The sequence below is a fragment of the Pagrus major genome, chromosome 22 (assembly GCF_040436345.1).
Source record: "Pagrus major chromosome 22, Pma_NU_1.0".
In the NCBI taxonomy this organism is placed as follows: domain Eukaryota; kingdom Metazoa; phylum Chordata; class Actinopteri; order Spariformes; family Sparidae; genus Pagrus; species Pagrus major.
The window spans coordinates 25,656,727-25,671,623 of NC_133236.1; the positions used below are offsets into that span (position 1 = coordinate 25,656,727).

At 42.3% G+C, this 14,897-nt stretch overlaps 1 protein-coding gene across 1 annotated transcript in view; it reads left to right on the forward strand.

Annotated features, from left to right (window-relative positions):
- Window positions 1–12,219: 12,219 nt before the first annotated feature.
- Window positions 12,220–14,897, forward strand: part of pak5 (p21 protein (Cdc42/Rac)-activated kinase 5) — a 39,922-nt gene continuing 37,244 nt past the window's right edge. The window contains exon 1 of the mRNA XM_073493033.1: window positions 12,220–12,451. Coding sequence (XP_073349134.1) covers window positions 12,248–12,451 — 204 coding nt within the window. The 5' untranslated portion in view covers window positions 12,220–12,247. The remainder of the gene's footprint in view (window positions 12,452–14,897) is intronic.

Sequence of the window (14,897 nt, forward strand, 5' to 3'; positions counted from 1 at the left end):
TGCTACTTGTTCCACCGTTACCTGGGGATAGTGCCCGGGGACAACGATGCCTCTTCCTGTTTTGGTTGCGCTGTTATAGATGAGCTTCCTTTGTGCTGTAATTCGACCTCTGTTTTTCCGGGAAAAATTCAGCAAATAGGATAATGAAAGCGAGACTTATAGGGAGCCAATCTATACACGGACGGAGTGATTTTTATACAACCATTATACTGTGAGATCAATATTGACCACAGAATGATAAGTTATGGGGGAAAAAGTTTGCTATTGTCAGTTTAAGTTAGTTATCAAGGATAGATGCCAAACATACAATGGTTCAAGGTCATTTGCTTTGTTTTACACGACTGAAAACTGAATATTTTTTGGTTTTGGATTGTAGTTTTTCTCATTCCTTTCCTTATATTTTGAAGACCAAGGGAGCAATCAAGAAACTAACCATTACTTGATAACGAAAATAATTGTTAGTTGTAGTTTTAAATATTGTAGTTACTAGTTATGAGTTCTGCTGAATGATTCTTTCAGCAAATTCTGGCTTATCGTGCTGTATGTTTGTTAATGACATGACATTTAACCCAGAATCTGGTTAGTATTATCAATATTTATTACTTTTTGATTTGAAACTGATGATCTATGACACCCTGTATGCCTAAGAATTGAATTCATACACATGTAGGAAACATTATATGACCAGGTTCGATTTCTTATCAACATAACCTGGAAAACTGCTGGCAAATTAATGTATATCATTTGTTTTCTCGGCTCCTGACAAACAGCATGACAACTGTTTTTTATATATTTATTTTTATTTATTTTTTAGGACGCTCAAAGCACTTGGTTAAGGTAAGAGAAAAGTTATAGCCTTGGTTAAATATTTATGCTGACTTGGAACAAGAGACAGGATGCACTTATTTTTCAATGTCTAACTAAAACCTCTATTTTCTCTTGCCTCAACCAAGCGTTGAAGAAGAACATAAACCTGTAGCATCGTCATGCTCCTGTGCTCTGTAAAACCCATCCATCTACCCTGTGACTTCTGTGTTAGGATGCCACAACACATTGTCGAGGAATGTAATCCACATAGTAAAAAGAGCACAGTGAACTGAAACAAAGCAAAGGTCTGTCCCTGTTCGGGGGAATTCTTCAGATATCCTGCAATATTCATGTCATGTTTTCACTAAACTACGGCAGACGGTCTGTCATGAACAACTTAATGTGCTGCCAGTAGCTCGACCATGAATGTTATGAAAACACTGAAGCTGTTTGGTCTGAGCTCTACGAAAACATCCAGCTTTTCTTCAGACTTTCCTCATCCATGTAACGCCACATCCAGAGTGTACTACTTGAATTCGTACTCCAAACATATAGGGGACAGCATATCACCAGAATAAGCGCTAACTGCTGCTAATTTTAGCTAGTTAGCTCAGTTAGCTGTGCAGCTAGTGATCCAGACTGGGAGCTCGGAGCGGTATGATGAAAAAGGATGGGCCAGGGCTAGCTGGTTAGCATGCTTATATCTCTGCGATACAATACATGGATGTCTCTGATATAACTTCAATACTCTTATTGCTTCACATTTTGTTGATAATGTTAGTTAATTAAAAAAATGTTGGCATATTGCACATTAAAGTGTTTGGATGTGACAGAAGGAGTTCATTACTACCTTGAGTTTCTCATGCAACATGTATTACTTCCTGTTACAGCTCATGTTTGCAGATTTTAAAACACTGAACAGCCAAAACCGGTGGACAGGAGGTTAAACCTTCTGTCCTGTGTGCTTTTTTTGTTTGCTGCCGTATATTTTGTACAATATGAGCCGATGAATGACACAGTGTGTGATGCAGAGGTGCACCATGTCATTTCATGCGCCCTCTACTCACCACTCTTCTCTCTCTATGAGGGGAAATACGTCTAATGTAATCCTAACAGCCTTAGCACTGCTTGCGTGAGTGTGTGTTTGCCCTCAGCACAGGGCCCCGTCCCCGGCTGCCACCGCCGAATGTCCCCTTAGCGTCGGCAAACGGCCAGACTCTGTCACAGCCGCTGACTGGACCAGCTGTTTGCTTCTCTTTCTTCCATCTTATCTCCTCCGTCGCACTATCTGTCTCCCTCTCTGTGAAAGAGCAGTGATAGGGCGCCTGGTGGTGCAGCACTTGACACCAAAGTTGATATCCACACATGCTGCCGTTGGTGGGAGACGGTTTTTGTGTCCGTGTGTGTCTGTATGTGTGTGTTTTTGACGGGGCAGGCGGGACACAAACACCATCCTGTGGATTGTGGGAACACAGAGGACACTTATGCTCTCTGTTGTTTTTTTTTTTTTTTGTGGCACTGTTGACAGACGGAAAAGCGGGAGGAAGACAGTGAAGGTCAGAGGGTGCTCAGTTTGGGACGCGGCCGGTCAAAGCCAGTTAGACAAACAATGAAAGTGAAATGGGATGGGTCCGGGCTTAAGCTGTCTGGCCGTGCCTTGGTCCAGGCTGCTGGCGTAGGCACTTTTTTGTGCCCTGTACGTCTCACATCGGGAGTTATCAGAGCGTGCAGGCAGGGACAGTCACAGCAGCAGCAGGCCGGCAGCAGCAGTAGTAGTAGTAGCAGCTCGCTGGGGGCTGCAGAGGGTCCCGGATCTGACCTGATTTGTCAATTCGATATCTTCACTGAAGTGTCGCTCCTCCAGGGAATCATTGGCTTATAATTCAGCAATCATGTGTGGAGCAGGGGACTCGCCGTTTCATGTTTTGTTGAGAGAAAATTGAGGTGCATAATGGATTTATCAGGGCTGTAATTTGACATCAAAGAGCACAACATCTGAGGAGGGCTCTGATTGTCCTGGACTGTCTCGCTATGGCTCATCCAGAGCACTTTGATTGGCTGAAAGAAAGCGTCAGTTTTTTGCCAGGTAAGAGCAGCATTTTTAATGAGTTAAGTAACAGAACTAGGATGAGATTCATTCATCATCGGAGCTATATATATATATATATATATATATATATATATATATAACATGCTGCAGCTTTAAATGTGATCTGAATGAGAGATTTTACAAACTTCTCAGCAAAAGATTAAAAAAACTGTGTTTTCTTTAGCCTTAAGTTGTTTACCACTCTGTGAATACATCTACAGGGAATGGAAGGTGAAATCCATGTCTGTGAAAACAGTTTTTTGAGCCAATTAAATCATCTAAAGGAACAAGGTCTGGAGAGAACAAGTGAATGCAAATGGGACAGAATTGAACGGCGCACAACAAAGCGGGCCGGGACAAAAGAGGGGACGGATAACAGAGCCGAGACGCTATTGATGAGGACGCAGGAGCAAATTTTGCCTCGCTTTGTGCATTTTTTCTGTCACTCAAACCAATTAAAGGTACATTCATGAACACCGGGGGGAAAGCGTGTGCACAAAAATGTGCAATCAGGTTTTGATCTCTCGCCTGTGCAACATTTGACCTTTTTAATTCAATCCCGAGCTCCACCTCTTCCCTGTAGTGGCAAGTGGAGCCAAGAACGTCGCCCCTCCCTCAACTTGTTTATCAGAAGGAACTTGTGTCCTATTTCATGTCGCATTTTAAATTATGTATGAAATGTATTTGCATACTCGTGCGTGAGTCAATGCTCTGCATCTCAATACCAATTTATGCCTCAAAAATTACAATCTAAGGGATGCAAAATTAATGCAGCGTTTGGAAAACACATGAATACGTCACGCTGCCGCAGAGCGCTAACATGCGCTTAGGAAACCCAAAATAGACACAGTGTATATTCAAACAACCAACACACACATGCACAGAGTCTGCTGTAGTGTGGGACAGGTTCCAGTGAAAGTGTGCGTGTTGAGGTGTTGTACAAAAGAGGAAGTGCCTGTGGAGGCTCAGATGGTGACAGATGGTTTGGAGACAAATCAGCCTGGGAGTCAGGATCTTTGCCCTGGGACTTGTAGCCTCTTTACGTATGTGTGTGTCAATGCGTTGGTTTGTATTTGTGTGTATGTGGAGTGTGTTATGTGTTGCGCGCGTGTCTTTTAGAGCTGAGAATCTCTGTGGACCCTCACAATTTGATTCCGACTCAGAGGGCGGAAATTGTAAAACAGTTATCTTGTCACTTAAAAATGTTTTATTTCTATACATGAATCAGCACTGGCAACTTTCCATTTATTGTGTTCTTGTGAACGCAGCATCTCCCTGGAGGGAGTTTCTTCCGATTTGGCACAAACGTCCACTTGGACTCACGAATCAGCTGATTAGAAAGTGGTGGTCAAAGGTCAAAGGTCACTGTGACCTCACAATACACATTTATTGGCCAGAACACTATTTGAAATTTCCTACAAATGCCTTATAGATAAAATAAAATAATAATGTGATGACATTTTATATCCACAATGTCAAAGGTCAACTCCATGCCTGCCAACAAAAGGCTGGAAAAAAAGTTGATTTTCTGGGATATTGGCAAAATGACCTTATCTTTAGATCTGGAGGTCAATAATGTCAATAAAGATGAAGGACTCGCACCAAGTGGAGTAAAGTCTATTTCTTCACCCATTTTCAGCAGCAAACTGAGCAAAGTGGAGGCCTTGAGTGAGCGGGCGCAGGGTGAAGTGAGAAAACATCTGATTGATTTGTATCACTATGAAACGGGGAGACTCCGGCGACAATCGGGAATGCAACTTCGCTGTGATATCAAAACTGCAAAAACGCTTTTCTGGCCATTATTCAACATCATAACTCAGGAACAGAAGGGCAACGGAGATGATATTTCATTCGGTTGATACTGAATTCGTGACACTAGTCTTGGTTGGCCTTCTTGAAACTGTTCATTGTAGAGCTGCTGGCTTGAATGTTGAAAACTCGAGTACCCTCGCTTAGAACGTCACCATCCAGTTGGTTCAGCCATAAGTCTTGTATATATGTTACGAAATTGTTACAGGGGTCATAATGCCCAGAACTGTGTTTTAAACCTCTGACTATTGACTGTTCTGCATCAAGACGTGATCTTTTTTAACCTCACCCCTTGTGTCTTTGTGTTTGTATATGTGTACATGTGGTTGTGTAATGCGTGGTGCAACAGCAATGAATGGATCGAACATTCACATCAAAATATATTGCTTTCACATTATTAAGGCTACATATTCATGAAGCAGATCAATATGTATTTTTAGTAATTGGAGCTTTACTCGGCTCTAGAGCCCGCACAGTAATAACACACAACATATCACACACACACACACACACACACAGCCACAGCTCACTCCACTCTTACACAGCGAGATTAATGGAGTTTCATAATCTCTGCCATATATTACCTGGCTCAGTTTCTCATCAGAGTGACATTGTTACTCTTTGGCAGAATAACCTTGCAGGCATTAGTCTGAAACTTCACAAAGTGCTTTACAATCTGCACATAAATTACAGCTCAAGAGGTGCTTATGTGGCAGCCAGGAGAAGTTGTGCACTAAGTAGTTCCTCCGACCTCTGCATGGAAGCGATTCCCAGAGGCCTGCACACTTCAAGTACTCCTCAGTCCAAACCTGCCTCCACTGTTGTGAGAGCGCAGCAGCTAAAAGCTCTCCAGGAGTAAGTTTGGACTGTACGAGTGCATGAAGATGCGCCTCCATCTGCTGTCTTACATGCATTCAGTAGTGTTTATGTTGTCTGCACGTGTTGTTGTGTCTCTTAGCGGTTGAGCTTGGCCTAGACGACTTAAGCCCTACTAGCCGCCAATAATCTCATTCCCAAGACGTGCCATCTAGGTCAGGGGATTCCTTCTACTGTACGGCTGCTTACAGGCCACAGATGAGGTGGAGGATGAAACATTTTTGTCATTCATTCACACTGTCACTTCCAGCACGGTACAAAAAGAGTTAGCAATGACAACGGTGGCAGATTTACCTCAAAATCTGCAGCTATTTTTGGAATAATGCGTCTTTAGCACAGATGTAAACAAAAGCACACGTGATCATGATCACTGTCGCTAGCAGATTTTCTCAGCTCTCACTAACAAGCATAAGCTAATGCTAATGCTGACACTCTGTGGATTGGTTGAAAATGGACTGACTGACATTTTAGCTATGACCAGCTGCTCTATAGGATGATCTGCTCCGTTTGGCGACCACAGATTTCTCCCGAGGTGGCTTAAATTCAGCATTCATGCCAGTTGCACAAGGTTGGTCATGAGCCAAAGGACATGAGTTCACATGTGGGCTGTGGGAGTGGCCACAAAAGGTGTAACTTTTTAAAGGATCTATGTAACTTGATCAAACTTGGACCGCAACTTTCTATCTATGATGATATCTAGTCACATGCAAATCCCTTTGCTCGCCATATTCTCCTGGCATTCTTCTTAGAGACTAAGACCTCTATGTATGCATGTTATAACGCTGCGTGCATGCTGCGACGTCATCCCAGTGACGTCTAACAACAGCCCAAGCCTACCAGCCATGGCACTGATCATACTAGGGTACTTTTCTGTTAAGGACAAGCAACAAAGTGGTTAGATTTATGCATCATGTGCTTCAGTTACAAGAGAAAAGGATCTGAGGATGGGTTTAGTAACATTATCGAACACATCTAAAGATTTCCCTAAACTAAGTTAAGAGCAGGACAGAGCTGCTGACATTACTCTTAACTCGCACATGGCTCCCACAGTGTGGATTTTCTAGTTCTGGTCAGGTATAAATTAACCTGCAACCCCGCAAAATAATGTAGCTAGCTTATGACGTACTGCTTGCCTTTTGAAATAACCCTACCTACAGCAGGTTCACACATTGTTTAATCAGTTCTGAACACTTTTGCTCTTTTGCAAACTTCCCTAATCTTACACTTGGCTTAGATATCAAACATACGCACACATACGTCGCAGTCACTTTATCACATGACACTTTAAATCTTGTTCTTAGTTGGATATGTCATTATGGGATGTGTTTTGCGTGTTTGTTTGTGCATTGCTCTAAGGTAACAAGGGCTTCAGCTGCCGCATGTGTCAGCTGATGATTCAGTGCAAAACTGCGATCAAGCCCTGTTTAGTCACCGTGTGTTCACTGCGGTGACCGCAGAGCGAAACTTTGCAGTCGATATTGACAAAATATTTGAGCAGTGCCTTCTGTCAGACAGCTCCTCTCCCAGGATACTGTTCAGCTCCATCCTTGGCGTTGTCATTGTTGACTTTATTGCGGGAATGTCATCTCTAATCAGCACCGTGCCTACATGTCCGTGTTTCATCTTGCAAGAGCCAAGCTGTGTTCATGCTGTAAAAATAGTAACAAGGTCAGAAAACCTTGGGTCGATTCGTGGAGGTTTAAGTGGACACCAGCCAGAAGTGAAAAAGGTTGCTGACATGTCGGCGTTGCGTAAGAGATTTGTAGCTCAGCACAAAAAATGGGAAAGATGAAGGATTGTTAGGGCTTTGTTTTTTCTGGTTATCTAAGGGGACACCTGTGGAGCATTAAAGTCATGTGTTCTTGTGAATCAGCCCATGTGCGGGACCAGAAAGACAAAGAGCAATCATGTGTTTCTTTAATGACCTTCCTCTCTGTGAGACCAAACCAGTGGTTGTGCATGTTTAAGACACCTATTGTCTTAAACATTAGCCATTAGGGCCAGTGATTTCCTAAAGCATGCAGCTATATTTGTAATATTTTGCAGTTTAAGTGTCAAAATGAAACATTCAGGTGATATATGGACATCAAAATTAAATGTTTTCCCCCCAAAACTCCCTAGTACGATATCAATCATCTATATAATCACTGTGTTGATAGTGGACTAAAATGCACCAGGATCTAGAATCCCCATCAGAGTGTAACCAGTTAAAATTAGTTTAAACTGACTCCACGAACAGATATAAAACATGGTTTAACAACAAGTACAGTAAACAACGGTAAAACAAATTCAGCTTGGTAGTATTGAGCATAATTAGCTTAAGCCTTTGGCATTTTACATTGAATAAATTAGCCTAGCAGCTAGCTGACTTTTGCTCTACTCATAGTTTAACATATTACATGTATTATTTAAACTTTTTCTTCCTCACAGCTGTTTTAAGTCACTGTGTTTCCCCACAGAACAACGTGGTTGAATTTCAGCCATGCTAACGTGCTAACATTGTTGAAACAGAGCAGCTAGTTCTGCCGCGGCGACTGCAACAAGTTAGCGGACTGCTAAGTAAGAAGTCCATAATATTTCCACACTGCTGATTTATTCCTGAGAGGGAAGTAAGCATCCTCATCTCTTTTGTCTTGGCTGCTTGTTATGTTCCACCTGGTGCTAGCATGGGGCCAGGGTCATTTCAAAATAAAGGCACGTCTTTAAAATGATGATATGGATCAATGTTTTCACTTTGCATTGATCCCATTCGATCGTTGATCATTGAAACGATATAGCGATCTGTATCGATGGAACCTTACACCCCTACTTACTTATTTTCCATGCATCATCCCCTGAGAAATACATACAAAAATGCTGACTAATGCTTAATCTTACAATGTTAATGAAAGTGAGAAAACATTTAAGTTAATACTCTGGTTCGAGACCCGTCCTCCATCCAAGTTTTGTGGAAGTCTGTTCAGTCGTTTGTGTAATCCTGCTGACAAACCAACAAACAAACAGACACAGGTGAACATAACCTGCTTGGTGGAGGTAATGACAGCATCACTTGCATGAACTGTAAGTGACTGTCATCGATGAAAGCACGTTAGATTTACTGTGCAGAACAAGCGATGTGGTTGGATGGGACTGTTAACGACTGTATTTACCTTCAGGGCTGCAGTGTGTTGGATGTATTTCTTCTTTCTTCCAATTTTAAAGTTAAAAGTGATACCTCAGTACTTTGCACACACATGATCATGATAAATATAAAATCATGTGCTTTGATTTACACATAAACCCTGTCTAGTTTTCTTTTTCACTTCATGTTTCTACTCACAGGCGATGCAACACATCCTCGAGTCTTTACAGTGTAAACCGAAGCTAACAGTGAATGCAGCGTAGAAGGCAGAGTTGTGTAAACATGCCTGTGGGACGAGGTTTCTATCTATGACTTAACACCTTTTTGATCCAGTATTGAGCTTTCTAAAGGCAGCAGTGTGCTGCATAATAATCTGTTGTGCTGGGATTCTTGCCGCTGCACGCATCACAAAGAGCCTGAAGCCTTCTCAGCTTTCATCCTCTCTCCTCGACTCTTTTCCTCTTTCTCTTCCCCTCGTTTCCTCCACGCGTTCATCTCCCCACCGTGCTCTGCCTCTGTTTCTTATCTGTCTCCCCCACCCATCTCCCCTCCTTTCTCCCCCTTCTCTCCCATCAGTCTATCGCTCCATCTTTCCTGTTTGAGGCCACTAATTTGGTCTGTCTGGCTCTCCTGCGGGGCAGCAAAGGAAATGATTGGGGAAGATTTCTCATGATTACATTTTTGTCTTGTCCGTTTAAAGTTACATTTAGAAAATAAACTCTTTGGTGACTTCTGTGATTGCATCTGCTCAGGGGGTACTGCCAAGGCACAAGAGTTAGTCATTTTCACAACTCAAACTGATTTAGCACGCTGCTCTGAAGTGTTCATTAACCCTTTTTTTTAAAGCAACTAACCAGAATGTTTGAAATGTCTTGTTTAATGATTGACAGGTCGCTTCTTCTCACATACAGTCGTGGTCAGAAGTTGTCATACAGCAGGCTTGAGCTCTCGTTTCTCTGTGATGGAGTTTGGTTTAATAATGAATTTATTATTGGTCTTCTGAAAATGTGACCAAATCTGCTGGCTCAAAAATATACATACAGTAATTCTAATATTTGGTTGAATGTCCCTTTTGTCCATTTTCACCTTCATTAGCTGCTTTTGAAAGCCATCCACAAGCTTCTGGCTGAATTTTTGAAGTTGAAGTTGAACTAAATTTGTTGGCCTCGTGGCACGGACTTGATCCGTCAGCACAGTCCACATATTCTCGATGGGGTTCAAGTCAGGACTTTGGGAAGACCGTTCCAAAACCTCAATTCTAGCCTGATTTAGCCTTTCCTTTGGGATTATTGTCCCGTTGGAAGAACCAACTGTACCCAAGACCCGATCTTCTGGCTGATGATTTTATGTTTTCCTGAAGAATTTGGAGATAATCCTCCTTCTTCATTATTCCATCTACTTTCTTTAGAGCAGCAGATCCACTGGCAGCCCCACAGCATAATACTACCAGCACCATGTGTGACAGTAGGTGTGGTGTTCTTGGGGTTAAAGGCCTCACTGTCTCTCAATATTTGTTTCATCTGACCACACAGTTTTCCTCCAGAGGGTTTTTTTTTGTCCATGTGATCAGCAGCAAACGGAGCTTTAAGGTGCCGCGTCTGGAGCGAGGGCTTGTTTCTTGCAAGGTAGCCTCTTGGCACATACACACACCTGTCTGTGGACACTGTCACCTGTCTTCCAGCAGCTTGTAATTCATCACAGACTTGCTTTCTGATGGTTTGTGGTTAACTTTTGACCATCCTGACCAGTTTTCTCTCAGCAGCAGGTGATAGTTTGTGTTTTTCTTCCTGGTTGTGGCAGTGACACAACTGTGCCATTCACTGCCAATGACTTTCCTGACTTGTTCAAATCAATAATGCGCTTTTGAGAGCCATTGCAAATGTAAAGGTGTATCTTTTAAATAAAAACAATCAAGACATTAAAGCTGCAATTATTTCAGTGAGATCTTCCTGTTTATTAGCTCAAATAAAGGTGCTTGTTTGGTGCACAGTGCACATAGGCTTCACACAGGCTATGTAAATGAATGAATGTTTGGTATGGACTAGCACAGCAAACTTTGTGTGTGTGAAAGCCACAACAGAGGGAAGAGTGAAAATAAGACGGGGTTGGGGAAGAAGAAGAATGACTTTGTTTTTGTCGGAGGACAATGCCTCCTAGAAGGGAACGACACAATAGTCTCCATTCACAGCCGCACCAACAACATTTGTTCCTATGACTGGACACCATGCATCCACCCAAACCACCGAGACCACATTGGGATTTCCAAACAGTTCGTCTCGGTCGTGGAGTAAAATCTTGATACATGATGTCCCTCTGATCGTGGCTAATGAATCTAAACCTTACATAAAGTCAGACCCACAGCTCTAACTTGGCATCACTTCCTTCTTCTTCTCTTTGCTTCAGTGCATAATTTCTTTCCTGTTGTTGATGTTACATAACCAAAGTGGACACTTGATCTTTCTAGCATGTTTGGGCATTTTTGCTTGTTCTTTCCTTGTTTGTATCCTGCAGCATCGTGAGGTCGAGCTTAGCATGCTGCAGAACAGCACAGCACAATATAAAACATCATCAGTTTCAAACTGCTGGTTGCAGCCGATCTTATCTGACTTATCTGTGTTACTTCAACTGTGCAGCTTTTCAGGCCTGGAAAGGAAAAACTAATTGATTGCTATAGCAACTTTATTAAAACTAGGGCCATTATCAGCTCAGTCGTCTTGCTTATTACTGCCTGCTTTGAAATCTGATGCAGTTTGCTGTTGTATAAAGGTGTTAATACCTTTATAGATGTTCCTTTGCCATGCCGTGCAACACAGTGTGCCATCTGTAAGGCTCGGTATTGGATTAAAAGGCAGGTGAGAGATGGCTGGCAAGATATTAAAAGATCCTGAGGCATATTTAGACAACATCAAGTGTTGCTGCAGACCAAATCTCTGCAAATAATTCTTTATTTTTACACCAGATAAACAAGTTGGTGCAGGTTTGCTTGTAAACTTGGGCGGATAAGGGGAACAAACTTTTTTACCATCACTGGTATAAAGACACACAGTAAAGCGTAACAAGGTGTATGCATCAACTCACTGACACCTTAAGGGACCGTTGTACAGTACCTCCAAATTACATGTCAAAACGTTGACACGTATGTGCTCAACCTCTGCTGTTTGCAACAAAACATGTAATTTAGGCCTCATGTTGTCGGAAAAGTGCACGTTTGATAGTGCTGTGGTGCAAACTAGACAAAAAACTGCACTCTTCTGCATCCACTCAACCTGATGTAGTGTCACACCTCCTTTATACACTTAGATATGAATGAATGCATTCAAGGTCATTGTGCCAAACAGGCTCAAGTGGAGGAGAGAATGAACGTGGAAGATCGAGGAACACTCTGAAAGGCAGAAACTTGAACTGCCCTTCAAAATAAGAGTATTTAGTCAATGCTCCACATTACAGACAATATGCAATTGTGCAATTATTAATCCGTGCTGCAGTCAGAATATTAACCCGCGACTGTCTTCTTTGCTTTGCCAGGTTTGCCAGGGTTTTCCAGCATGTTTGGGAAGAAGAAGAAACGGCTGGAGATCTCAGCTCCGTCTAACTTTGAGCACCGGGTCCACACGGGCTTCGACCCGCGGGAGCAGAAGTTCACCGGGCTGCCGCAGCAATGGCAGAGCCTCCTGGCGGACACTGCGAACCGGCCCAAGCCCATGGTGGACCCCTCCTACATCACCCCCATCCAGCTGGCACCAATGAAGGTAGAGTGTGAATGGACAGACGGCATCAAACTGGGGGACAAAATGATTATCATTTTCTGTCTTATTGACTCGCCTCACCTTTCCCCATCCCTTCTGTTTCTCCCCTCCTGGTACCCCCCCATCACTCTTCTGAAGCTACTCCACTACTTTTTCTTATATTTGTTGTCACTCTGTAAATATCTTTCTCTTCAGTGTCGCTGTTACTGTATGTCCCCACTTCATCCTCCACTTGTTACACAAGTTGTTTGTTTTTTCTTCCGAGGCAAAATAGTTAATTCTCCAGTGCCATCTGGCCACTTCACACTATTCAAATTGCCCTGGTGTATGTAATAATAGTTATTATATTGCTTTAAACCTGCATTAAGCAATTTTGTGATATTACACAAACACTGAATGACTCCCCCCCCCAAGTGCCAAATCCACTGAGAACTTGTAAAGGAAATGAAATGTTGAGTTCAGAAGCAAATAAAATGAAGTGATGCTCAGTAGCTTTTGTATTTTATACTGTTACTTTGCCGACTTTATGACACTCCTCTCTACTTGTGCTGCTGTTTCACTACATTTCATCATGTCAAATTTCAGTGGTTTTATAAGAAAAGGTAAAACAAGGAGCAGCACCCGCCACATCTCAACAGGAGACGTGCTTCCTGCTCGTGGCTTGTTTCACTCCCTCTCTGCACAATGATGATGTCCTGAAAGCAAACGGACTCAAAACATCTTGAGAAATGAAGGAAAAATTCAATGTGCCATTAATTTGTGGCCACAGTAGCTGCTCATACAGTTTATCCACAGACAACTCTTTTGGTTGTAGCTCCATTTAGCTCAGTGCTTTGTTCTGCAGCTTGTAGCAGTAAGGGCTCTGTTCTGTGGTTTTACTGTAATTCCCCTGCATCAGCCCACATTACAGGCCGCACTGTATTGTTGAGTCTTAACTCACTCAACACTGCCAAGTGCAAAGTGGCTGTGAATTGGGGTGAACGAGAGGGTTGAGAGGTAGAAAGCTGAGCATCAAAGACAGAGATAGAGAGAATAAGCACAGCCATTGTTACAACATGTCCTCAAACCTAAACGATTGAATGAGTTGTTTGCCAGTGACAACAGATATGACTGTCCCAAAATGACATGGTGTAAGTTACCTACGTATGTGATGCTACATTATATACATAATATTTAAGTTTAGTATCCTACGTCACAAGGTTAACATTGCAAAACAGTTGCATTTTGGGTTAAAATAAATATGCTGCATAGGTGATGGAGGTTATGTACATGACATAAGTTAAATATTTTTCTTAAGTTAATTTACGTACATGAGTTAAAATAAGTTGACTTTTGTTTTCACACAGGACCTGAACAGCTGTCTCCTGGCTAAAAGTCCTGTTCTTTATCTATCCATCCATCCCAACCTCCTCCACACATGGACGTTCTTGCTCCTTATACTGTTACTTGACTTCCTCCTTTGCTCCTGTAATAATTACTACGGACGCTAGAGGTCGCTGCCGAGGTAAACATCAGCTGTTTTAACTTCCTTAAAGGTGCAATATGTAAATAACAGTTTTGACATTATCTCAAAGAAATCTCATATTGTCTTGCAGAGATATCTAATGCAGCTGGCGTGCTAACCAGCTAGCTCTGGCCCATTCTCATACTACCAATCCAAGTCCAGATCACTGGCTGCAAGGCTAACCGAGCTACCTAGCAGCAGTTAGCGGTTACTCTGATGATATGTTGCCCCCTATTCGTTTGGAGTATGAACTCAAGAGATGTTCAGTTCTTGCATATTGCACCTTTAAAGCAGCTACTAAATCCTTAAAGCAGGAACATGTCCTACTCTTTAAACTATCGAAGAGAAAGAAAAGACCTACAAATATGATACAAAATAAAGGCCTGGATAATTGTTTGAGGAGTTGAGATCAAGCCATAGGTCAGTGAGATCAGTCTGAGACACTCATGTTCTGCCCCCTGCTGGTCAGAAATTGCTTAATGCAGCTTTAAAAGACAATAACTTATTTAACTTCTCCATCAAACAATGTCGCAATCTCAGAAACCCTGATGCAGACTGACGTGTCTTCTTCATCCGGCTGTGTGATTTCTCCTTCTTACCTCCCCAGTGATTGTGACTGTGTGTCTCCTCTTGTCTCCGAACCTTCCGAGTGTCTCCTCTGATGTGTTGTTGTTCATTGGTTCTTCTTAACATATCGCATCGACACATTTGATCAACTGAAAAAGGGGCTGTAGCTAATTATTACACACATCTAACTGTTTGATAAAATGCTCCTTAACACTGTCTGTGCACCTTTCTCTGGGTTGTAGCAGAACATACAGATGTTTTTTTTCAAGGCCCTTCTCTTGCTTACCGGAGTTACTGGAGGTTTTATTCAGCCTCTCGGGTCTTCACAGGAGCACTTTTGTTTTTTCTCTTCCATTGTACTTGTCTGTGGTCCCATCA